Source organism: Triturus cristatus, chromosome 3_1 (assembly GCF_964204655.1).
Source record: "Triturus cristatus chromosome 3_1, aTriCri1.1, whole genome shotgun sequence".
In the NCBI taxonomy this organism is placed as follows: domain Eukaryota; kingdom Metazoa; phylum Chordata; class Amphibia; order Caudata; family Salamandridae; genus Triturus; species Triturus cristatus.
In genome coordinates, this window is record NC_140583.1 from 447,574,468 (window position 1) to 447,599,075 (window position 24,608).

Below are 24,608 nucleotides of genomic sequence, written 5' to 3' on the forward strand. Positions count from 1 at the left end.
TTTGCAAGCACAATCAATCAATCAATCAATCAAGCATTTATATAGCGCACTACTCACCCAGAGGGTCTCAAGGCGCTGGGGAGGGGGGTCCGCTACTGCTCGAACAGCCAGGTCTTGAGCTGCTTCCTGAAGGCGAAGCGGTCCTGGGTCAGGCGGAGGTGGGTCGGGAGGGAGTTCCATGTCTTGGCGGCGAGGTAGGAGAAGGACCGTCCCCCTGTGGTGGCTCTTCGGATGCGGGGGACAGCGGCAAGGGCGTGGCCGGTCGATCGGAGCTGGCGTTTGGGAGCGTAGAAGTTGAGGTGGCTGTTGAGGTATCCTGGGCCTTGGTTGTGTAGGGCTTTGTGTGCGTGGGTGAGGAGTCGGAAGGTGATTCTCTTGTTGACCGGGAGCCAGTGCAGGTCTCTCAGGTGTCCGGAGATGTGGTCGCGACGGGGGATGTCCAGGATGAGTCGTGCTGAGTCGTTCTGGATCCGCTGGAGTCTCTTCTGGAGTTTGACAGGGGTTCCGGCGTAGAGGGAGTTGCCGTAGTCTAGACGGCTGGTGACGAGGGCCTGGGTGACCGTCTTCCTGGTCTCGGTGGGGATCCACCGGAAGATCTTACGTAGCATGCGCAGGATGTTGAAGCACGACGAGGAGACGGCGTTGACTTGTCTGGTCATGGAGAGGGAGGAGTCCAGGATGAAGCCCAGGTTGCGTGCGTGGTCTGTTGGTGTGGGTGCGCTGCCTAGGGCGGGGGGCCACCAGGAGTCGTCCCAGGCGGAGTGTGAGGATCCCAGGATGAGGACTTCCGTCTTGTCCGAGTTCAGTTTCAGGCGGCTGTTCTTAATCCATTCGGCTACCTCTTTCATCCCTTCGTGAAGGTTGGCTCTGGCGGTGGCGGGGTCGTTGGTGAGGGAGAGAATCAGCTGGGTGTCGTCGGCGTAGGAGATGATGTTGAGGTTATGCTGGCGTGCGATGTCTGCGAGAGGGCTCATGTAGACGTTGAAGAGGGTTGGACTGAGCGAAGAGCCTTGAGGAACGCCGCAGATGACTTCGGTGGCTTCAGATCTGAACGGGGGGAGGCGGGCTCTCTGTGTCCTTCCTGCGAGGAAGGAGGTGATCCAATCCAATGCTTTTTCCTGGATTCCGACGTTGCTGAGACGCTGCACTAGTGTACGGTGGCAGACAGTGTCGAAGGCCGCGGAGAGGTCTAGGAGGATGAGGGCTGCTGTTTCTCCGTTGTCAAGCAGTGTTCGGATGTCATCGGTGGCTGCGATCAGGGCGGTCTCGGTGCTGTGGTTGGCCCGGAAGCCAGACTGCGAGAGGTCGAGGGAACCGTTCGTCTCAAGGAAGGCGGCCAGCTGCTTGTTGACGGTCTTCTCGATGACTTTTGCAGGAAACGGGAGCAGCGAGATGGGGCGGTAGTTCTTGAGGTCGGTGGGGTCGGCTGATGGCTTCTTTAGTAAAGCTGTGAGTTCGGCGTGCTTCCAGCTCTCCGGGAAGGTGGCGGTGTCGAAGGAGGAGTTGATGATGTCCCGCAGGTGGGGTGCGATGACAGCGTCGGCATTTTTTGAAGACGTGGTGAGGGCAGGGGTCGGTAGGAGATCCGGAGTGGATGGAGTTCATCGTGCGGGCGGTGTCTTCGGTGCTGATCGGGGTCCAGGCGCGGAGGGTGGTGGTGGGGGGGCGGTGGTTCGGTCGTGGCGTGCATCGGTTGTGTGCTGAAGCTGTATTCCTGAGGAAGTCTCTCGCCACGCTCAAAGGTTGGATTCCTGGATAGGAAGATCTGACACGTTACACCCTTTGTTAACCACAACAAGAGCTGCTCCTAGTGTAGTGACCACTATGAATTTATGATTGAAATGTTAGTGTAGGCATCTCACAAAATGTGACGGACTGGTCTCACACACCACCAGGTGTCATGCTTCATCATTGACCAGCCCTCACCCTCTAAAAAGTCATTTTGATAGAGGGCGGCCATGCACCTGATGACAGGGATGCACTTCTAAACTAAGTGGGGGCCCGTGAAAAAGTGAGTGAAGGTAAAAATCATTATAGTTATCAAATTATGGATTTTAATATGACTGGTAACTATATGATATTAAAATCAGTGGACGGTTTTGAGGGGGAAATAATTGTCCCCTAACCGTAGTGAAAGTGGTCGACATGTTTCTGCCAAAATGGCCCAAGAGGGTCCAGGGCATTCATCAGGACCTTAGTACAGAAATGGGGCTCCGTTGTTACCAACTCGTGGTTAGAAACTACCACTCTGCGGGTACGACCTGTGTCACTCTCCACTTTTGAAAATGGCTTCTAAATTCAAGCCTGAAATACAAAAAGTTGCAAAGGGATATGTAACGACATACCTGGGTCACGAATGAACACTGAAAACAATACATGCACTGGTTCAGTTAATTGTGAGTGACTAATTGTGTGACACGTGACACTCTATGCGTGCACCTGCACTTTAGGACTGGTCAGCAGTGGTAAAGTGCTCAGAGTTGAAACCCTGCAAAAAGAAGGTCCGAAAAGTAGGAGGAGGAAGACAAAAACTTTGGGATGACTCTTTAGAGGGGGACATTTTCCAACAGACCGCAATTTCAGATTTGTTTCCCTATGTTGTACGCCATTGTTCAACACAAATATACACTTTTGAAAACTTTCCCACATCGTCTCGCTCGACTACCAATGTAGGTATAATTTCACATTTTCCTCATCTCGGTCCCTCAGCTTCATTTTATAAGTATGTGAGCTACGAATAACAATTCAGCCCAGGCAAATGTGTTTTGTACTTTCACTGAGATGAGCTCCACTGGTCTCACTTACTTATTTGACCTCTTTAAGGACAGTCCTTTAGGTGTTACAGACTTGCTCCTCTATAAACCCTACTTGTTCAGGGCTGTTAGACATGGCATGTTTCAGTAGGAATTATGCGCAGAGAAGCCTTTCTGTAGTAATAAAACGCTTTCTGAAAAACGGCTGAACTATTTCCTCATTTTCCTTCTCTTGCCAGCAAGTTTCAAACGGCGCTGCTCAAACCCATGATGATCACAATGTCTTCAGTCACAGAGAAGTGAAAAAAGAAAAGCAAAGACACAACCACTTCATCCAGACGGCACAACCCTGCAAGCCGAAGGTAGGTATGGTCGAGTTGGTACGAGGCGGTGTTCAGACCGCTGGTTATGAGTCCATATAAGTAAGGACAGTGCAAAGACAGACCTGTTCCACTGCTTCAAAACCTCCAGTGAGAGCGCGCTAAGAAGGCCCAGAGCACAGTTCGGCCGTAAATCCGGCTCTGCGCACCAACAGCTTCTATGATACGTGCGCAAACAGCACATAGAGCGCCCGTGATTTACGGCTGCTGGAACATTATATTATTCGGTACTTAGCTGTCCCTCCATATCCCCTCTTGATTGACTGCGAATTGCTCACCTGCTCATTTGTGACTTTGTCCTCGCGAAAGTTTGCGGGTGTATGATATGCACGCACATGATTCCGCACCCCGATCGTAATTGGGTCCTTGATGCGGAATTTAGGCCTTGCACTGGGTTTAGATTCGAGCGATCAGCGCCATTTGCAAATGTAGTGAAACTAGTGATAGTGCACAATCCCAGACAGTGGCATTAAGTCATGTCACTCACGCATGCGCAGAAGAGGTGTAACGTGTAGAACGCGCACAGTATACATCTGCGTGTTCCCATTTAACAGCAGTTTGTTGTTATGATATTAGGAACTTCACGTCCCTGTTTAGAACTTTGACGATACTGGAGTAACAGTAAAATCGCGTGCACATTCACTAATTTTGTACCATACAATTACGAGTACAACCCCACAGGAATGGGAAATTACAGTGCAGGGTCGATGTTTCCAGTTATAAAACCTCTTAAAACAGGATTTTACTGCATATATTTACTACCTGTTCTAAGCAGGTGAGGTGGTAAATAATGCATGGATTTGTAGGTGGGGTGAGAGAAGAAGTAGGGGAGGGAAGGGAAAATATTTACTCAAAAAAGAAATGGGCACACAACAACCATGACATATTAGAGCCAGAATTGCCAAAGCCAAAACACTTGGGGCCAAAATCAGAACTATTGGCTTTTCCAATGCTTGTTTTTGGTTGTCAACATGACAACATTTATTCACACTGGCCGTGGAGCACGGAGGGAGGGAAAAGCTGAAATTTCTCTGAATGTTAGGAAATATTTTAACGCTGTTTTTTAACTTGAATATGCCACTTTCAGAGCTCTCTTTCGTGTAGCCATGCACATCACTGGTGGGTACCTTCGGTGAGCATGGTACCCAGTGCAGAGGTATTATGGTTGAATAGGTGACAATGCACATATTTTACGTTCTGAGTCCATGCAAGCGGAATATTACCATGTGCTTAATTTTAACAGAAGGATACCACAGTCCAGGAAACTACACAGCAAAAATCAAGGGTTGAGTCGATTGATGCAGGGGACCCAATCACAGAGCCCTTTCCATATCCTTTCAATGAGCTGCTGGTGTGGGCTGTTCTCATGAGGCGGCAGAAGATGGCCCTGCTCTTCTGGCAGCATGGAGAAGAGTTAATGGCCAAGGCACTCGTAGCCAGGAAGCTGTACCGAGCCATGTCCTTGGAAGCAAAGCAAAGTGAAGTCATCGATGATACATCGGAAGAGCTGAAAGAGTATTCCAAGTAAGAACTTAATCCGAGTTTCCTGTGCTACAATTTTTGTAAGGAATTATCAATGGAGCAATATCAAGAGCTTCTTAAGAATGCAATTGTATTGCAGACATATTGATTTAATTGAATTATTGTTTACTTAATAGGTTTCTTGAGGGGGTAAATTCCACTTAGGGTGCCCTGGAGCAAGCAAACAGCTGAAGAGATAGATTAGTGCCAGACCAGCCAGGTATTACCAATTGTCTAAATAACAGATGTTTAGTGGTGGATCCCAACATTGCAGAAAAAAATTCCAAACATTAGCGGTTAGCTAGGAAAGGGATAGATCTTCCTGCTACATTTATACAAGGGAAGCCGAGAAGGAACGTAGATATGATATTAAGGAAGAATCTTACTAATTGAGTCTGAAATCTGATTAAGATCTGGTTACAAATACTGAGGGTTTTCAAGACAAATCTTTTAGAGATGGATATCTGGTATAATTACCTAAGAAAAGTGCTAACAGAGGAACAAGAAAGAAGCTGTAACAAGAGAAGTGGCTGAGTTCTAAACTTGTTGAATTATTGGAGCGGCTAGAGGAGCAAGACTGAGATGCAATACTTTAAAATAGTCTGAGTGTTGAACCTGTGCCTGCCTGAAGTAGAGAGGATCGAGGTTCAGCTGGGAGATAACATAGAATCTATTTTTAGTCTTTAGGTAAAGAAAACTGGATGCTACTTGAAAGATATATAGAAAAAGTCCCGGAATCTGTATGGACAACAATCTTAAATACCTTACAAGCCTCAGCCGCAGCTCTAGAATTTCAATCACATAAAATGGACCTGCAGCTCTCTGTCCTACAGACAATGGCCGATTCCATCTCAGGAATTGTCTGGAAGATATCAGAACTAAACGGTCTCATAAAGAGGGGCCAAGAAGCGGCATACGTAGTCCAAACAATACCACCACCATGTCCCTGCTTATCGATCATAGACAAGTTATCAACTTTACCATCCATGCTAGGGGACTTGATATCCGACCTAAAATTAGCAGTTCCACAAACCTCAGACTTTAGCAAAGAACTGCCTGCAACACTAGCAACGTTAGCGACTCAGTCAGCAGTTGAACAGACCGCATCTAGAAATCCATCTCCAGAGGGCAGAGAACTTCTACCATCACCGTCAGAGGAAATGGAAGCGGAACTCACGAACCACACTGCAACTACAGCTGACCCGGCATTAGTTAATGCCCAGACCTCTTGCAAAACTCATAGAAAGAAAAAAAGGAAAGGAAGAAACAGGCTTCTAACTGATGCAAGTTCTCGTACAGAATTGCATTTATATCCACCTTCAGCAGTAATTACCCATTGCCGAAAAGCCACAGACATGGAACAACTTCTACACTTACCCTTGCATGAGGATCCAGAGAGTCCTTCAGCATCGTCTATTGTCCCCCCTCCAGTAGCTCCGGTAAAACTACCCGGAGACGCCACCCGGAAACCTCGTGCTAGTTACATCAAGCGGAGGTCCTCCCAAAGAAAAATAACCCGACCGGCACATAACATCGACCTACCAATGCCTGAAAACATTATAACAATAGAAACCCGGGACAATGCCAAGACCAGCAACATTGAGCTACCTCAGCAACCCACACAAGGAGCAACTAACAACATAAGAGAACCCGGGAGAGATTGTCAACAAAGTGCGCAACTAACCTGCCCAGTCATTGTCAGCCCAAGCCGCCCGCCCAGTCCGATCATCCTGGCTGTTAGGGACCGCTAATAAAGCCAACAACAATGCATCACCAGGACAGTCCGACCATCATTCTCTTAACTCCAGAATACACGTCCCGAGGTAGAGACGATACACTGAACAGGGGGAACATATTAAGACTTCTACATTCAATTACAAGCCTAGGAAACATCAGCCCCTCTGATCTCCTCCAAATAGAGTTTCTGTCAAGCAATGATCCACAACGCTTAGAAACAACTAAAGCAACCTGGAACTCCACCGAAATAGCTAAGAAAATTTTGGAGGAAGAAGCAACGTTTAAACAATGGGGAATCAAACTGAGATTAGAAAAGCAACCTCCCTATCCGACACCTTTTTTACCCCCTACCAGCTTAACGGTGCGAAAAAATACAAACTCAGTATTAAAAGGAGCAAGAAGCGCTTCTCCAAGAGTGCACCCTCAGGAGACAAAAATTCTCTTTTCTGGACAAGAACCAAAGTACCCTGGTAATGCTTCGCCGGTCGCTCTACTGAACTGGAGGTCGATCCAACGTACCATCAATACAGCCGACCACGCAAATTGACAAAGGGGAAGGAATCTTAATCATCCCCTGGAAAAGACCAGGCAAATCAGCGTATGCATTTGGAATATCAACGGCTTAGCTAGTAAAAGAAATGATCCAGAGTTTCTACAATATTTAAACTCATTTGACCTACTATTGCTTCAAGAAACCTGGGAGGTAAAGGCATTTGAGCTGCAAGGGTTCACATCTTGTTGTATTCCAGCAAACAAAAACTCCACCTTTGGTCGTAGATCAGGGGGGCTGATGATTTTTGCCTCAATAGCAACAATAGGCAGGATCACGACAATAGAATCTCAAATAGCACCTCCAAGTGTAATACAGGTGGCAAAGATCTCACTCTGGTTAAATAACCAACTTCAAGATGTAATAATAAGCAATACTTACATTCACCCCAAGCAGAAACAACAAGCAGCGAACTAACTGATAAAAGCCTTGGGAAAAATAATGAACGATGAAGATTCTGATTTACTCATCTTGGCAGGTGACTTTAACATGTTTCTCATCAGTTGAGATCCAGATGATGATCTTAATCAAGAACTTAGCGCTGCATGGGGAGTGCCAAGACAGGGCTCAGCAAAAGTTAATAAACTCACAAATTGCTCAAAAAATCTACTTCAACAATTAGAACACCTCAACTTAAGAGCCTTGAATGGGCGTTACACCAAAGGTGACCCACCGGTCGCAACCTTTCATTCTGACAAGCAATCCTCCCATCTCGATTACACATTTACATCTTTAAATATGCTTGGCAGGGTAACGTCGTTCAAGATAGGCTCAAACGATCTTAGCGACCACCTGCCCCAAGAAGCCTTAATAAAAGTCAGCTTACTTCTCGAGACTGAGCTGCACATAGGCATTGACATCGAAGTGACTTCGAATTTAAGGCGGCTTCGGTGCAATCCTGGCAACATCGACTCCATAAGCCTTGCAGCGAAAACTCTTTTCACTCAAGCGGCAAGCTCCACAACAAAGCTGTCAGAAGTATGGCAAAACTTCATCCTAGACATCAGTGTGAAATTGTTAAAAGGACCGCCAAACAGGATATGCCAAAGAAAGGGAGCATCAACCAAATTACAACTCACTCATGAAAACACAAAAACGGTTAATAAACCGAACACTGAGACAGATGCGAAAAGATCCATCAAACTACGACTTGCAAACAATTCTACGGAAAGCGAAAAAACAACTACAATGGAAGAAATGGGAAAAACAGAAACAAAAAAACGACGAGCTCTGGGCTAAACTCCTCTATGAAGCAAAACAGCAAAATAGTTCAAGGTTCTGGCAAATGATCAAAAGAATACAGAACCCAGACCACCTAGGCCTAAACTCAAATATAACGGAGGAAGCATGGACCAAACACCTCTTTAAGCACTTTAACACCATAAACGCTGCCAATGAGGACAGCCTTGTAGAGGTGGGGAAAAAGAAGTTCAGCAAAGAAGTTCAGAGGGAAAAAATAGATAAATACTATACAACGGTTAGGACCCAAGAAATTGTCACTAATGGAACCATGCTATCATCTCGAATAGAGAAATTAATGCCTGACCCAAGTTCTTCTTTCCACACCGATTCTGGACATCTGGCTACCACACCAGCAGATGTCAAAAGGCAAATAGCCAGGGGCAGACCGACAGGTGCCCCCGGACCAAACGGCATTCCGCCAATGCTGTATAAATCAGACGTGGAATTTTGGAGCATAGTACTAACACCGATATTTAACAACATAAAGAACACCCAAACTCTTCCGGAGTCCTGGCATGGGTCAGTAATCAGCCCAATTTTTAAACACAGCAACAGGAAACATCCAATAAATTATCAGCTTATTGCCCTTATAGACGTGGAGGCTAAGTATTTTGCAGGAACCATACTGGAGGAGCTAAGGACATGGGCATTTGAAAACTCAATAATCCCGATCAATCAAACTGGTTTCTGCAGGGGTCAAGGGACTACAACTAACATCATGGCACTGACCCTGCTGATGGACACAGCAAAAGAAATCAAATCTCCACTTTTCCTCTCCTTTATTGATTACACTGCTGCATTCGACCATGTGGATCGCAATAAACTCTGGCAGAAACTGGACAACTGGGGAATACTCAAACATCTTTTAGACATGTTGATACTACTCCACTCAAACACCTGGATCAAAGTCAAACTTGGAGCGGGTACACACCTCTCTAAACCCATACCGACAACAAAAGGATTAAAACAGGGTTGTGTGTTAGCACCAATCTTATTTAACCTTTTTCTTGCTGACTTACCAGGGGAACTTGATAAATGCCTCTGTCATGCACCGAAACTAGGGAAAATGTCACTGTCCAATTTGCTTTACGCGGACGACCTGGTGCTGATAAGTCGGACACCAATAGGCCTCCAGCACCTTCTAAACGTAGCCCACTCCTTTTCAGAAAGGAACGCCATGCAAATAAACTTCAACAAATCGAAGGTTATGGCAGTGAACTACAAAAAAAGAAGAAAAATCAACTGGCACGTAAACGGACAAGGGCTGGACTTGGTAACCACCTACAAATATTTGGGAGTAATTCTGGACGTTAAGAACTGGTTCAAACCTCAAGTAGACTCTTTACGAGGAAAGGGAACTGTGACTTACCTGGCAATAAAATCTTTAAAATCCAAACTTCCCGATCTAACGTTCAACCCTCTACTTCAGATTTTGCGTGCAAAGTTACAACCAACTCTCACATACGGTAGTGAATCCCTTCAAGGGAAGGATGCCGCACTACTGGATATAGTAATAGCTAACGCATATAGGGCTATTTTTAACTTGCCAAGATACGTCTCGCCTGCACAAATTCGGTTAGAATTCGGCATTCTGAAACCAACACTAGAAAGGCGGAGTGCGTATGTTACCAGCTGGCACAAGATTCGCAGCGCTGAGGTTTGTTCTTTAAATTCTAATGTATGGGAAGAGCTTTTCCGACATCGTAAATCTTCAGCTAGAGATTATCTTTTTGACTCACTTGAAGTCCTGGGTCTGTCAGACCTCTGGGGTACTCCAACAGATCTCTTGTCTTTCAAAAAAGTTGCTAAAAAATCAGCACGAATCATCTCTTCTATTGAGGACAAGGAGGCATTAACAAAAAGAACGCACGGTTGGATCATGCTCAGTGATTACGGAAGAATACAGCCACAAGCATATCTCAACCTTGGAATGAATCAAAAAACGAAAGAAAAGTTCTTAAAATTACGCCTAGGCGTAATTCCGGTAACTCCGCATTTACCACCCTGGGTGAGAAAAAATTTCACGCAGCAGTGCCGCCTGTGTAAAGCTGACAAGGAAGACATTGTCCACATCATGTGCATTTGTCCTAAACTAAAGGATTTGAGGTATAATTTATTACGTCCCTCCTTTAAATTACATGGCATCCGGACATGCAGGCAGGCTGTTAAACTGTGTTTTAACCCGGCAAAAACAAAATTAAATTGTCGGGTCGTAAAGTTTTTTTGATTTAGTAGAAAAAAAGACACATGAGGTTTTATGACCGTCGAAACATTTTATTGACAATTACGAATTGATATAAACCAAACTTGTAAAACTGAGGAAATCACGTATAATGAATTTTTAACAACTTTTAGCAATGTCTTTTTACTGTTTTGTAAAGATTTTAATTAATCCTGTACAAATAAATTATTTACTTACTTACTATAGAAAAAGTGATAAACTTTGATTAAAAATGAAGTCTAGGTTATGAGCTGAAGAGACAGCTTGGGCACACTGAAACAAAAAAAAAACAGTACATGCACCAGCCAGTAGACCGAATGGATGAGGATCCACCAAAAACAAGAATTTTCACATTGTCTTAATCTTTTTTGAGACCATTGCCTTACATTAATTTTGCCACTGCTGATTAACACTTCCAAAACTGAGGCTGAGCCGTGGCAGAGTAATTTGGGTATTATCTGTGTAGCCCACAAATGACAGCCTAAAAGATCTAATCAGATGAGCAAGTTGGGAGACCTATAAATTGAACAAAGTCTTCTGTCAGACGCAATAAGTCAGTGATTTGAAGGTGCATTGGAAGGAGCTTTGTTAACAGCCTTAGATGATTTGTTTAACAAGCATTTGCAATGCAATAGGTCTCGCATTATTAAAGTTTGAGCTATTGGCATTGCTAAATAATGCAACACCAATAGATCAAACTTTAATAATGTGAGACCTATTGCATGTACAGAAAATATTAAAGGTTGATATCACTGACTCTCACTGGTGCTTTAGGAGGCCAGGTATGCAGTGTCTAATAAGTGAGATATAAGTTTCTTTGGCATAGGTTTGGGCTCCCGTCGCCATCCCTCCCACAGGATCTGCCATTGGTCGCGGTATGCAGTAGTTAGGCTGAACTTTGATTTAAGGTTCTGTGATGTAATGCTGGTGGGAGGTGATGGATGTGCGATTAAACTGTAACGTGTATCAGACAGTTCCTTGGGAGGCAATGTGGGGACATTATGAAACTACTGCGCTCTATTGAATAGCTGCTCTACTGAAGTCATACCTCCCTCAACTTCACAAAACCACCGGGCTCTCTTGGCACTTGTTGATATCCTTTGTAGATGCAAGACCCCGCCTCCCCGGGTATTACAAGCCCTCTGTGAATTAAGGACCCTCACCTTCTTGTAGTGCTTGCCCAGCCAGGCCCGTACAGGCTCCAAGTCTTGCGGGCAGCTGCAGGAGGTGCGAAGGGCTGTACGGGGGTATCTTCAGGCGGGGAGCGGATTCCTCGTCGTCCTCCTCATCTACCTCATCATCCTCCTCTTCCCCGGGAACTGCGGGGCTAGTCTCATCATCCTCTTCATCGTCTTCGCCGGGCTGGGTGGCCTCCTGCTTGGGGACCCGGGCAGCTGGGCTGCTGCTCTCCTCTGGCTCGTCAGGCTCGCGTGCCCCCCCCACCTCCGCCACGCACCCCCAACTGCTTTGCGCCGCTCTCGCTGCTGCCGTTGCAGCCGCTACCGAGCGGCCCCAGACCGGGTTGCTTTTGTATCATGTCTGCTCAAAGACTCTCTACAACTGCCGCCTCAGTAACACAGGGCCGTGGAGGGACATGCGCATTACGAAGCAGAGTTTAAGGCATGGACATCAAAAAAGGACGAGCAGGGCTACTGAGCATGAGCGTTCCGAGGCAACCCTGAAAGCATGGACATAGACAAGCGCTCGCCATGACGTTTTAGTTTAGCTTTTTCTGCCGTGGCCTCGCCTACTTAAAGGTTTCTTATCTTTATGGGGCCATGTGTTTGGCCCCATAAAGATAAGAAACCTTTTACTAGGAAGGAAAGCAGGCGAGGCCGTCCAAGTGGGACGGCAGAAAAAGCAGAGCAAAAACGTCACAACAAGCTCTTTTCCAATGGCTGGCCACCTTTTAGCATAAACGGTGACGCCAGCCAATGGAAAAGAGGGGCGGGGCTTAATGCCCCTTACAGAAAATACCCCAGCTCATTAAATCTCGCCAGCGAGACTGTGCATGTGCGCAGCCTATGCCAGGCGAGACCTAAAAAGGAGAGACGCTAGTGCAGAGCCTTGCTATGGGCATGGCCTCATACAGTGCAGAAATAAGGATGGCATAGGACACCAGATGAAGGCTGCCGGCAGAATGTGAAGGATAAGGCCTGCAGATCCTTCTTCATCTAAGATCATTTTGTAGTTCATTCCTGACTGAAAGACTCTAATGCCTGCCTGGGCATGATCAAGGAGCAGATTAGAATTCATACAGGAAAAAAGTTGCAATGACCCCAATCTCAGCTAATGTAGCCATCCGCGGCCCGTGCAGGTAAGAGTGGTGTGGCCGGGTGGGGGGGGAGGAATTTCAACGGACAAGATAGTAGAGACGTGGATGCTGTGCAACCAAGACTAGTGCCTGCCTGACAGCCAATCTCTCACAGGTGAGGGGGCATTACCTGAAGTCAGGGTCTCTTGCTGGAGATGTGTACATGTCCTGATGTGCCTTGAAGCCTGCATGCCTGAGAAGGATACACATGTCTACCATGCAAGACAGAGACTGTTCATGAATGAGTGAGTTGCAGCATGTCCCCGGTGGCTGTGGAGTGCTGAAGAGAGAACCAGATAGGCCCTTGCATTAGATGGCCTCCCAGATTCTCCTGATAGTTCCAGGTAGGAGCCACAACTCAACACAGAGGCCTGTACGGGGCTGTAATTGCATGTTTCATTCCAGTCCTTGCGGGGCTGCAACTACCAAAGGTGTGGCCGGCCTGTGCTGGAGTACATAAAGTGACCAATCCATGTGGGGCTGCAAGTGCAGCAAGGCTCTGTTTAGGGCTTCATCCTTGTTTCATTCAGCCCTGGCGTGGGCTCAACTACCCGTTCCACAGGCCAGAGACACTTACCACCAGGTAAGGGGGATCACACCATCTCAGGACTGCCACTTCCCACGAACAGGAGAGTCCGATAAGTGCACCTATGAACGTGGCCCTTTATCTGAGGAATTGATAGGGACTTGAAGAGTCTGTACCAGAACACAACCACTCTTTAGAGTATGCAGAATACTCCAGGGTACTGGCCAAGCTGAGCAAGACTCTAAAGGAATTAATTCCTAAAAGACTAAAAGTTTGAGCACACATACTGTTCGGGGGTAATTGAGCTGCACCTGTGCTAGATTCATGCAGATTCGCTTCATCCTAGAGGTAAGCCACTTAGAACTAGGGAGAGTCCTTGGGGGGCAGCGGGTACAGTGAGGGAGCATGAAGGGCAAAGAACCTGCTGAATAGTGTCCAGAAACCCTGACTTAATTTCAGCTGCTAGCAGTGTGAAGTACTTAATACAATTGTTTAATAAAGTATTATCTTCCTCAAAAAGATAAGCACTGGGCTGGACATTCACTTTATCAGATTGTTGATTGATTGTTGAGCTCTGAACTTGATTACACACACGCTACATCCCTGAGAAGCCTGGCACTGCTTGCCTTTACTAACAAGAGAGTCAAGTGTGCAAAGTGTTGTACTTGGTGCAGTTTGCAGAGCCATAGTAGGATGGGCTCCAGGACATCCGAGGCAAACAACCCCAACCCGCTTTTAATGAGACACCCAACAGAATCTGAAACTTGGATAGTTGTACACTGTTTGCTTGAAGAGCTCATTTTAAGTGTTTGTTCCACCTGAAAAATAGTGGCTTATCTCAGTGGAGATGTTAGTGTTAAGAAGATTTGGTTGGATTGCTGCTAATATATTTCGGAAAATGAAGTGCAGTGTAGCACAAAAGACCATGCTGATTATAGAGCATTCTTTGAGCCATCTGTTGCAGTGTGAGTTTACTTAGAATATTTATAGCCAGCGAGGGCTACAAAGTTAGTATGCCATCTTCCCATACATTTTGGACCTTTGATCATCACAGATTAGCGTTGGTTCTGTTGTATTAGAATCTGGTCCCTAGAAGAGTTGGGTGATTTTAGTGTGGGACATGTAAGAAGGAGAGGATGATTTGCCTCTATAGTGGTCTCTGAGAAGGAATTTCACACCCTGGATAATAAACAAATGTATTAAAACAAGTAAGTAGCCAGAAAAATAAAACGACACCACCCCCCACCATTGAACTATTTTCTTAATGGCACTGTGTGAGCGATTGAGATGAATGAGCCCAGAATTATGAAAACAATGTGGCCATGTGGCGTCTTATACACCTTAATTCTCAATTTGGTCATCCATCTATCCACCCATCTCACCTTTTCCTCATCCCTCCTTTATTACATCCATACTTCCTTCCCTTCATCCATGCTTCTTTCCCTCCATCCATCCATCCATCCATTAATCCTTCTGTATTCAGCCTTCCTTCCTCCGTTCATCCATCCATTCTTGCTCCTCTGAATCCATCCTGCTATCCATCCTCCCAGCCATCTTTAATTTTCCCTATTAATTCATCTTTCCTTTACTCTATCAATTGATCTATTTATCTTTCCTTTGATCCATCTCTCCGTCTCTCATCTTTCTCTCCATTTTTCCTTCAACCATCTTTCTCCCCATCAATGTTCACTAACCATCCACAAACTCTTCACCCCCATCCATCTGCCCATCCAGCAATCCAGAAACCTATCCGACAATCCATCACTTTGTCCTTCCGTCTATCTTTCTGCTTTTTTGTTCCATATGTTTTCCTCATGCCACAACTTCATTGTAATATACTCTTGCAGTGGTTTTTGACCTTCCATTTGAAGACTAGCATCTTCAATTATAGTCAAAAGTGCTTTAAGCTACTTCTTAAAGGTTTTATGTTGCACATTTTGCCCAGTGGAACCTCCTTCCTCAAGCTGGCAATGTCACCCATTAGGTAAGCCTTCCTTACCCCAGGTGCTGGAAGATAAACCCACCACAATGTAGGTCTCCAGATGTTTTGATATATATGCCCCATTGGGGAGAAATTGGAGAAGACAGCAATTTACTAATGGCAAACTGCTACCATTATAAAAAAAAAAAAAGCACATTCAAAAAGTGAAGAAAAAATGTCAAGGAATATAATGTATTCACAACTCCACACCTGTAATTAACAGAAACAACTATATACAATATTTTATACTTATAATTAACATGACAACAAATACTCAGTTCATACCTCAGTAGTTGGATGGTGCACTGAGGTCCAAAGTACACATCCTCTCTCCCCAAGACTGCATCATTGTTAGAAATGGGGTCTCTAGTTGGAAGAGGTTTGCATCCTTTCCAAGTAGGACACCACCCTAGTCAGGGTAAATCAGATACACACCCTAAATTAACCTGTGCTCACTCTCTAGTCGCTTGTCACAAAGCAGTCAGTCTTAACCTAAGGCAACTTGTAAAGTATTTGTAAAAACTATCTGCAGAACTCACATCTTAAGCCCAGGACTGGAGGGAGCACCTAACGCAAGGGCAACACTCAAAGATGGCAGAGTCCAGCAGGACTGCAGGAAGTCTTTTGTATCTCTGGCACTTCAGAGGCAAGACAACACGCCCTTGGAGTCACTCTGGGTTGAAGTGAGATGGGTCCAGTCCTTGTCCTCAGCAGGGCAGAGATCTGCAGGGCAGCTTAGCAAAGTAGAGAAGCAGTTTCTCAGAACAGTCAGTCACAGCAAAGGGGCAGTCCTTAAAGCACAGCAGGCCTTACTCCAGCAGAGTTCTTCCCAGGTCCAGTAGTGTACTGGTTTGGTAGGGTCAGAGCCTCAGTACTTATACCAAAAGGCCCTTTGATGTAGGGGGTGACTTCAAAGGATCCCTTTCAATCTAGTCTTGTCTTGCAGGTTTCTGTGGGGAGTAAATCAGTGCTTTGTGTGGGGTCAGGACACAGCGAATTAATGTGTAAGTGTTATCTTCCCTCTCCCCCTTCCTGCCCCGGAATGCTATCAGAATGCAGATGAATACCGATGAGCCATCTGTCACACCAATACCTTCCTGTGTGTGTGGCTGTCTGCAGGGAATGCACAAAGTGTAGCTGGGACCCAGCCCAGACGTGTATTGGAGATAGGCTGCAGGCACACAGAGCAAAGTTAAGAGCTGAGAAATGTCCACTTTCTAAAAGTGCAGCAGCAACAAATGATGGACGGAATGCTGAATAAATCAAACATTCACCCCCACACCAAATATCTGGGTTAAATCCATAGTTCTTTTTCTCACTACGGCACCACAGTTTGGACCCAGTCAAATGCAAATTAGTTTTGACTCTGCGCCTCATGGGAATAGTCCAGCCCAAACTGCCAAAAAGAGTCCTCTCAGGACCGGAAACAAGCATCCTGGGTCAAGTTCCAGTGTTTCATCCCTCATCAGCCAGACTAGCTTGAATCCAGTGGCGCATTGAGCAAGCGACCCACGTCTGGGCATACTCATCCCATTTAGGGCAAAAAGTGCAGCAGCAACAAATGGGGAGCAGGGCAAAGACTGATTTGCATATGGCTGGGTCTTGAATTGAAGGACATGGTGTGCAGAAAACGATGGATTTAACCCAGATCTGTGACTGGGGGTGAATTTTTGATTTGTTCAGCAGTCCGTCCATCATCTGTTCTTTTTGCATTTGTCGCCCTCAGTCGGAAGGGTATGCCCAGATGTGGGTCACGTGCTCGCTACGCCACCAGATTCAAGCCAGCCTGGCTGATGAGGGTTGATAATCTGAAGGATGCTTGTTTCTGGTCCATGGAGGACCAGGCCTGGCAGATAGGGCAGGACTGTTCAAATGGGGAGCAGGGTCAAGAATGATTTGCATATGGCTGGGTCTAAACTGGAATGACATGGCATTAAAAAAAACTATGGCTTCAACCCAGATCTGTGACTGGGGTAAATGTTGGATTTGTTCAGGATTCCGTCCAACACCCATTCTTTTTGCGCCTCTAAAAGTGCCATTTCTAAAATAGTAATGTCAAATCCAACTTTATCACTAAAGAGGATTTATCATTAGAATTCCCAAGATATGAAGCATGATTTAACTATTGCTTTATAATCCGGAATTACTGCTTAAGTGTTTTAAGGAATTCCCAATGCTTGTCTATGAGAGGAGTAGGCCCCACAGTAGTGAAAAATGAAGTTAGCTGTTTGTCACTACCAGGACATGTAAAACTTAAAAGTACATGTCTCACCTGTTAGTTGCACAGCACCCTGCCCATAGGGCAACCTAGGACCAACCTTAGGGTTGATCTATGTGCAAAGCTTGGCAAGTGGTTTTTAAGGCCAAGTCGAAGTGGCATTAAACTGCACACACAGGCACTGCAGTGGCAGGCCTGAGACAGGTTTGAAAGGCTACTTCTGTGAGTGGCACAATCAGTGCTTCATCCCAATAGTAGCATTTAACTTGCAGGCCCTGGGTATATGGTATACAACCTTACAAGGGACTTGCAAGTAACTTAAATATGTCAATCAGGTATACACCAATTACACACGTTTAGGGAAGACTCGCATGCACTTTAGCACTGATTAGCAGGGTAATGTGCTCAGAGTTCTAAGGGCAACAAAAGGAGTTCAGCAAAAAGAGGAGAAGGAAGGCAAAAAGTTTGGGGTAACCCTGCAAAAAGGGCAATTTCCAACACGACCCTCTCCCAGCCTAAAGTCGGGGTAGCCTGATAAATACCATGATGGACTTCCCTGCTTAGGGCGATACAACCTGGACAATGGCCCACACTGCAGGAGTAATTGCCAGTTCTATGCCTCTCTGAATCCAATAGGATTTCTCGGTCTATACTGTCTGGGGCCACTAAGATTACCCTTGGGGGATCCTTCTTACCTGGGGACACAAAATCCTGCACCTAACCTTAATTTGCTCACAGATGCATCCCAGTTGGCAGACAGTACCACCATAGCCAACAAAGTGATGTGGCCAATTCTACCCCTTAGGTCTGACTTCTGTCCCCAACCCAAGGAAAGCTCTGTTCACAAGGACCACAACCAACAGAGGCCACTGGCAAGTGTCCTTGGCAAGAGCCAGGTCCTAGGCCATACAGGGGTCTCTGTCCTCTGTAGTTTCTCAGAGTGGGTGGCAGTAGCTCCAGGTGACTCGCACCCTTTGTCCACTCCACCTCCCAACAGTTCAGGGGTGGTATTCTGCAACTGGTTCCTCAACCTAGAGTCTGTACCCTTGGGCTGGCCAGGAGTCAGGGATGAGTCCTTCTTCCCCCTGCCCCCACATCTGGAGTTCTGTACCCTCTGTTTGGAAGTGGTATCCCCAGAAAACTGAACTGTCAGGGTGCCAATGGCGGCCGCTCCTCCGAGTTTTTCTGACACTGGGGGCAACTCATTCCCCAGAATGCAGTCAATGGCCATCTGGGGACTAACTATGCCCTTTCTCTGGATCACCTCCCCACCCTACCCACTCTAGGGACACCAGGGCCATAGGGTGGAAAAAGTCCTGCCCATTGGCTATAGTCACTTTACACACGACTCCAGTGTACTGCTCTGGGGAGACTAGCTCTTCCCCAACCATGGTCCTGCTTGCCACAGTATCCCTCAAAGCAGTGGTCTCAACCCCAGTCACTCGCATCTGGTGGAACAGACGACTCCCAACCTCCAGGATCACCAACTCACCCTCTGAGAGCCTATCTTCCACCTCGGGGAGACAATTGCATGTTCTATGACCTGCCCCTGGGTACTACCTTCCCCTATGGCCATATGGACCACCCATCTAGGATTACGACCTGTGGATGGTTTCTTTGGTCAGACAGAATTCCCCCTGCATATGTATTAGCTGGGAACAATCAAAGCAGCAGGTTGGATTTGGAGTGCCATAGGCCACTGCCCACCAGTACATGCGAACTCTTTCCTTCCTGCTTACCCTGGGACCTGTCTGTATCTTTCTTGACCTCCCCCTCACTCTCTTGGGGGGAATCTGAATCACATTGCTTGCAGTCACCCCCAGGTACTTTTCTGGACACTCCTGTTCTGACCCAGATGTCTGCCTCCTCAGCAAGCTTTCTAGAGCCAGTCAGCTTGCTATTAACCAGGTGTTGGTGCAGCTCTGGAAAACAATTTTCATGAATGTGCGTGTTCAAAAAATAAGTTGTACGACCTTTGAAAATCATCAGCCTTGGTGCCCCTCACCCAGCCCTTCAGGCCCTTACCAGCAAAATCCAAAAAATCCACCCATGTTGATAAAGAGAGTTTGTGACTAGCACTGAACCGTTGCCTATACTTCTCAGGTGTCAATCCAAACTTGCTGACTGGAAAGTTTTCATGGCAATATAGTTGGTCTGTATCCCTCCCATCTGTGGGCATGTACTGCCATAGGCTGCCCCCCTCCCCCAGAAGTCCTCTGGGACCGTGTGAATTTTTAAAGCCACTTCATATGCTGCCAACCATTTATCTAGGTCATACCCCACATTGTAACTGGGCGCCATATCTTTTGGAATATGAAATCTGGATGCATGTGAGGACACTGCAGGTACGCTGCTACCAATACTGGTGGTGGACCCCACTTGTAGGGCTCTGATGTCCAGCTCTTTGAGGTTGAGCTCAAGTGTTAGTTTCCGTTCTCTTCTCCTATAAAGTCTGCTCTTTCTCAAACTGCATCTTGGCCAGCTCTACCTTTGGTTTTCTCTCCTCCCTCCTGTGCTTCAGCTCCTCTGGGAAATAAAACAAGATGATGAACGGAGTGCAAAACCTTTTCAACCACTCACCCCTAGTCATAGATCTGGGTTTAAGCCATCACTCTTTTGCTCACCATGATACTCAAGTTTGGACTCAGCCATATGCAAATCAGTCTTGACCCTGTTCCTCATGGGAACAGTCCAGCCCGAACTGCCAGGCCAGGTCCTCCATGGACCGAAAACAAGCTTTCTGGGACCGGTTTTGGGGTTTCACCCCTCATCAGCTAGGCTAGCTTGAATCCAATGGCACAGCGAGCAAGGGACCTATGTCTGGGCGTACCCTTGGCCACTTAGGGCGAACATAGCAAACACAAGATGTTGGAGGGAGTGCTGAAACTTTTCAACCACTCACCCCCTGTCACAGATCTGGGTTTAATCTATCGTTCTTTTGGCCACTATATCACCCTAGGTTGGACCCAGCCATATGCAAATCAGTCTTGACCCTGTTCCTCATGGGAACAGTCCAGCCCAAACCGCCAGGCTAGGTCCTCCCTGAACTGGGAACAAGCATCTTGGGAACGGTTTCGATGTTTCACCCCTCATCAGCCAGGCTAGCTTGGCCACTTAGGGCGAACAAGGCAAAAACAACAAGAAGATCGACTTAGTGCTGAAACTGTACAACCATTCACCCGCAGTCACAGATATGGGATTAATCCATTGTTCTTTTCCTCACTATGCCACCCCAGTTTGGACCCAGCACCTCTGGGGTCAGGCTCCTGGATGAGGTAATTCTCCCTGCCTTGGTAGGGCCCAGTACTCTTGGCAATTTATTGGCATCTTGGCCTGCAGGTAGTCCCAGATCCTCCTGGTTTACTTCCTCATCCTCATTCAGAATCTGACACTCCTTCTCTTGGACCACAGGCCCTGCATCCCTTGCTTCCATGTAGTCCCTCAGCGCCTTTTGCAACTCCACTTTTCTGGTTAAGCCCCTTATAGAGACCTGAAACTCCTGGCAGAAAATCTTGAGCTAGGCCACTTTGTAACTCTTCAGTTTGGCCAGCTCAAACTCCAACTGTGCAGGTGCAGATGCAGGTACAAGTGGAGCTCTTGGCTCACCTGTGAGAGACGTGGTTTTTAAGTAAAAGAGAAAATGGCAATCTGGGAGAATCGAAAAATCAAAAAATGCCAGTTAGAACAGGACAGAGCAAAAAATGATAATCAAAGAGAATGGGTTCAAATTTGCCTTTAGCATAAAGTTGTAGTGAACACTGAATTACTATATGGTATTGCACAAATACAAGTCCTATTCTTATCGCTCATCACCAATGTTAGAAATGGGGTCTCTATTTGAGAGGTTTGCACACGGTCCAAGTAGGGAACACTTCTCTAGTCAGGGTAAATCAGATACACACCATAAAGTAACCTGTACTCACCCTCTGGTAGCTTGGCACAGAGCAGTCAGGATTAACATAAGAGGCAATATGTAAAGTATTTGTAGAAATCAGATGCAGAATCCACCTCTGACGCCTAGGACTGGAGGGGGCACCTCAGGCATGTCCAGCAGCACCAGCTACACCCCTCAAGAAAGGCAGAACAGGCATACATATGGTGAGATATCAAGTGTTAAAGGCAGTAATCATCTTTACACCTACAAGAACCACCAGTTGGTAAACGTCCACAACTCCCTTACATCGACCGACCTCCTCCCCTACCTGACTTCTCCCTATGAAGTCTATCTTTCTTGGATCCTACTACACTCTCTCAAGCAATGTATTGGCTTGTGAAGAGGACGAATTTTAGCATTTATCATAGTCCAATGTTTGACATGTTTTTCTCTTTTTCAAATAGTATTTTATCTGTTTTTCTCTTGTGACTATGAGGTGTGCTGGGCATATATTCTGGACAGTTCCTGTTTTCATTGTGAGGCGCTCTGGCACTTTCTGGTCTAATACTCGCTGTATGAAGTTGCAAATAAATTCTGTTCAGAATCTAGTGTGCCTGCTCCCTGCCTGCTGTTTCACCATCATATTCCATTTAAAGGCTCCAACAGAAGCAAAATAGAGTAGTCAGTCCAGGCCATTTAAAGAATTAAGAGAAGCCAGCATATTATTCTGAAATTCCATAAACTGCACAGGTGACACGTGCTATAAAATTAAATTTAAAAATTTACAACATTTTGAAAGTTGCACTTAGAGCATTCTGACATAGAGCCAATTTAGTAATCACATATAAACTATGCTCTGAGTGTCCAGGTTGCCTATATTGCACTGATGCGTCCGGATAACATCGATTCTGATTCTTTCTTTGATCGTTCATAAAGTTTAGGAACGTGGAAGCGGCACGGAGGATTTTCGAAAGTTACTGCTACAACACAGTTCAGAAGAACTGGCAAGAGGTAGAACACCTAATGTGGTCATACTAGAGCCTGAAATAGAGAATGAATACAGTTTAAATAAGACAGCCGAGTGGGCTTTCACATATAAGTAGGCAACCACCTCTGTTGTGAGAGTCCAGAATCATGACAGTGTTTTTACAATAATGCTGGTAAAGACATTTAACAGGATGAATGCTGGTACCGATGCTTTGCACTTGATTACCACCCTCTACTTTAAGCCACCCCACACATTTCTAACCCATGAGATCACCAATTAAGGTATATGAAATCTGCCTACTGTAGAGTGACTGCGAGTCCATCTGCGTGCCAAGAGTTTTCTCATATTTACGGTCGCATCTATCTGTCTTCAGTGACCGTAAAATCAATTAATTGCATTTGTCCAGCATGAATTTGTACTGAAGGAACCATGCAGACGTGAATCCTGTGGTTTCAATATATTTCACCCATCATTACTTAATTTTTTCTGCTTATTTACCTACATTCACGGTTAGCCCAACTGACTCCAAGCAAGCAGTCTTGTGATATGACACATGAATTCATTTGACTCCAGTTCTCAAGCAAAATGGCTGTATTCAGCACTCGTTGTCTTTGGTCTTGCCATTGTGGGATAGAGTGTAATCCACCTGGCCCAATTGCCGTACTCAGCGTTTGTTTGATATGTCCATCAGTGGGAGATTATCATCCACCGTATATTAAATTGTTGACTTGCATTAATAATGTATGTTGCATCTACATCTGAGATCTCTTGATCCTTTGGTTTGTGTCTGTATCTCTCTGCAGTTCTACTGTACGTACATTGTTGGTTATTTAAAACGTCATTGTTTTTTATCTAGCAAATTTGGAGAGCTTGCTGTTGAGTTGCTTGACCAGTCTTACAAGCAAAATGAAACTATGGCCATGAAGTTGCTTATGTACGAGTTGAAAAACTGGAGTAAATATACCTGCCTTAAGCTTGCTGTGGCTTCAAGACATCGTGCGTTTGTCGGACACACATGTGCACAAATGTTGTTATCAGATATCTGGATGGGAAGGCTGAAAATGAGGAAAGATTCATGGTACAAGGTATGTTTCAAATGATAACCATTATTATAAATGTGTGGTAACTTCTTAGGTAGAAAACATTGAAAACTGAAAGCTCATTGTTCAGCCCGTTGAGATATTCAGAAATTAGCAATATAAGTGATAAAGTTAAATGCAATGGAATGCAACAGACAAACTGATATTTTGAGTTCCTGTGAGCACTAGTATGAGCCTTTTGTAGACTTTGGAGGGTAGGGTCTACATACAAGATACAAGAACATGGAGCCACTTAAATAGGAGAGAAGTTCTTTATTTCATGTTAAATTCTTAGGGCACAGCAACAACAGGTAGGTTCTGTCAGCCGTCCCGCCCCAACTATCCCCATCTCCTAGCTTCCGCTCCAAACCACACACCAACATTCTATTACATCATTCACTCTCAACATTCCAGAAACCAGCTCAGACATGCACGGTATGGGGAAACCCAGAATACGACAAATCTTCCTTTGTTGCAAACTACAAAACAAACAACAGACATTCTCTTACATATAAAGTACAGAGACAATCATTCAAAGTCACCCAATCTCCAGCATGTCTAGGTTACACATTCACCAAAGTCTCCAAAACCCATGCAGACACACCAAGACAACATGTAACAGTCAAAAAATCTGCGACGGACCATAATATAAGGCTCCCCACACCTCATGCCAAACAAAGAAAAGAGACTGCGTGGCACAGCGATCCCTAGCATGCAAATCTTGTGACTTCCCATGGCATGGAACGCACTGGCTTCCCTTGGAAAAGTTTCCCCCGTCAACCCTAAATCTACACATCCAAGGCAAAAAGAAAACCAAAAGGGAAAGTTTAACAATACTGCATCTTGACTCAAAACTCCCTTGACCCCAGACCCTAGCATGAACCGTAACATCCCGACCACACTCATACTGGATGTCCCCCAGACATTTATTTTTGTTTAAATTTCTTTATTGGGAGTTTTACATTACATGGTACATAGTTACTCTTCATTATTAACACATGTTGATAGGTAAGCGCAGGCAATTGGATGATATCATTGCAGCACGAAAAAACCATCCCATCATATAGTTTGCAGCACAGGTATGATACAGCGAGATGAAATGGGGATTACCCTTCAGTTGGACCTTACGTGTAGCGATAGGTTCCTTGGTATGAATGAATGAATGAATAAGAATTTATATCGCGCAACTAAGCCCGAAGGCATCAAGGCGCCTAGCAAAAGGAT

At 45.7% G+C, this 24,608-nt stretch overlaps 1 protein-coding gene across 4 annotated transcripts in view; it reads left to right on the plus strand.

The window, feature by feature from the left end:
• The window catches only part of LOC146860386 (transient receptor potential cation channel subfamily M member 7-like), a 1,286,036-nt gene that overhangs the window by 697,136 nt on the left and 564,292 nt on the right, over positions 1 to 24,608 (plus strand). For 3 of the 4 annotated variants that reach the window (XM_085644245.1, XM_085644246.1, XM_085644248.1), the window contains 3 exons: positions 2,993 to 3,115; positions 4,377 to 4,657; positions 23,162 to 23,390. In XM_085644245.1, coding sequence (XP_085500371.1) covers positions 2,993 to 3,115; positions 4,377 to 4,657; positions 23,162 to 23,390 — 633 coding nt within the window. The remainder of the gene's footprint in view (positions 1 to 2,992; positions 3,116 to 4,376; positions 4,658 to 23,161; positions 23,391 to 24,608) is intronic. The other variant, XM_085644247.1, reaches the window with a different exon arrangement.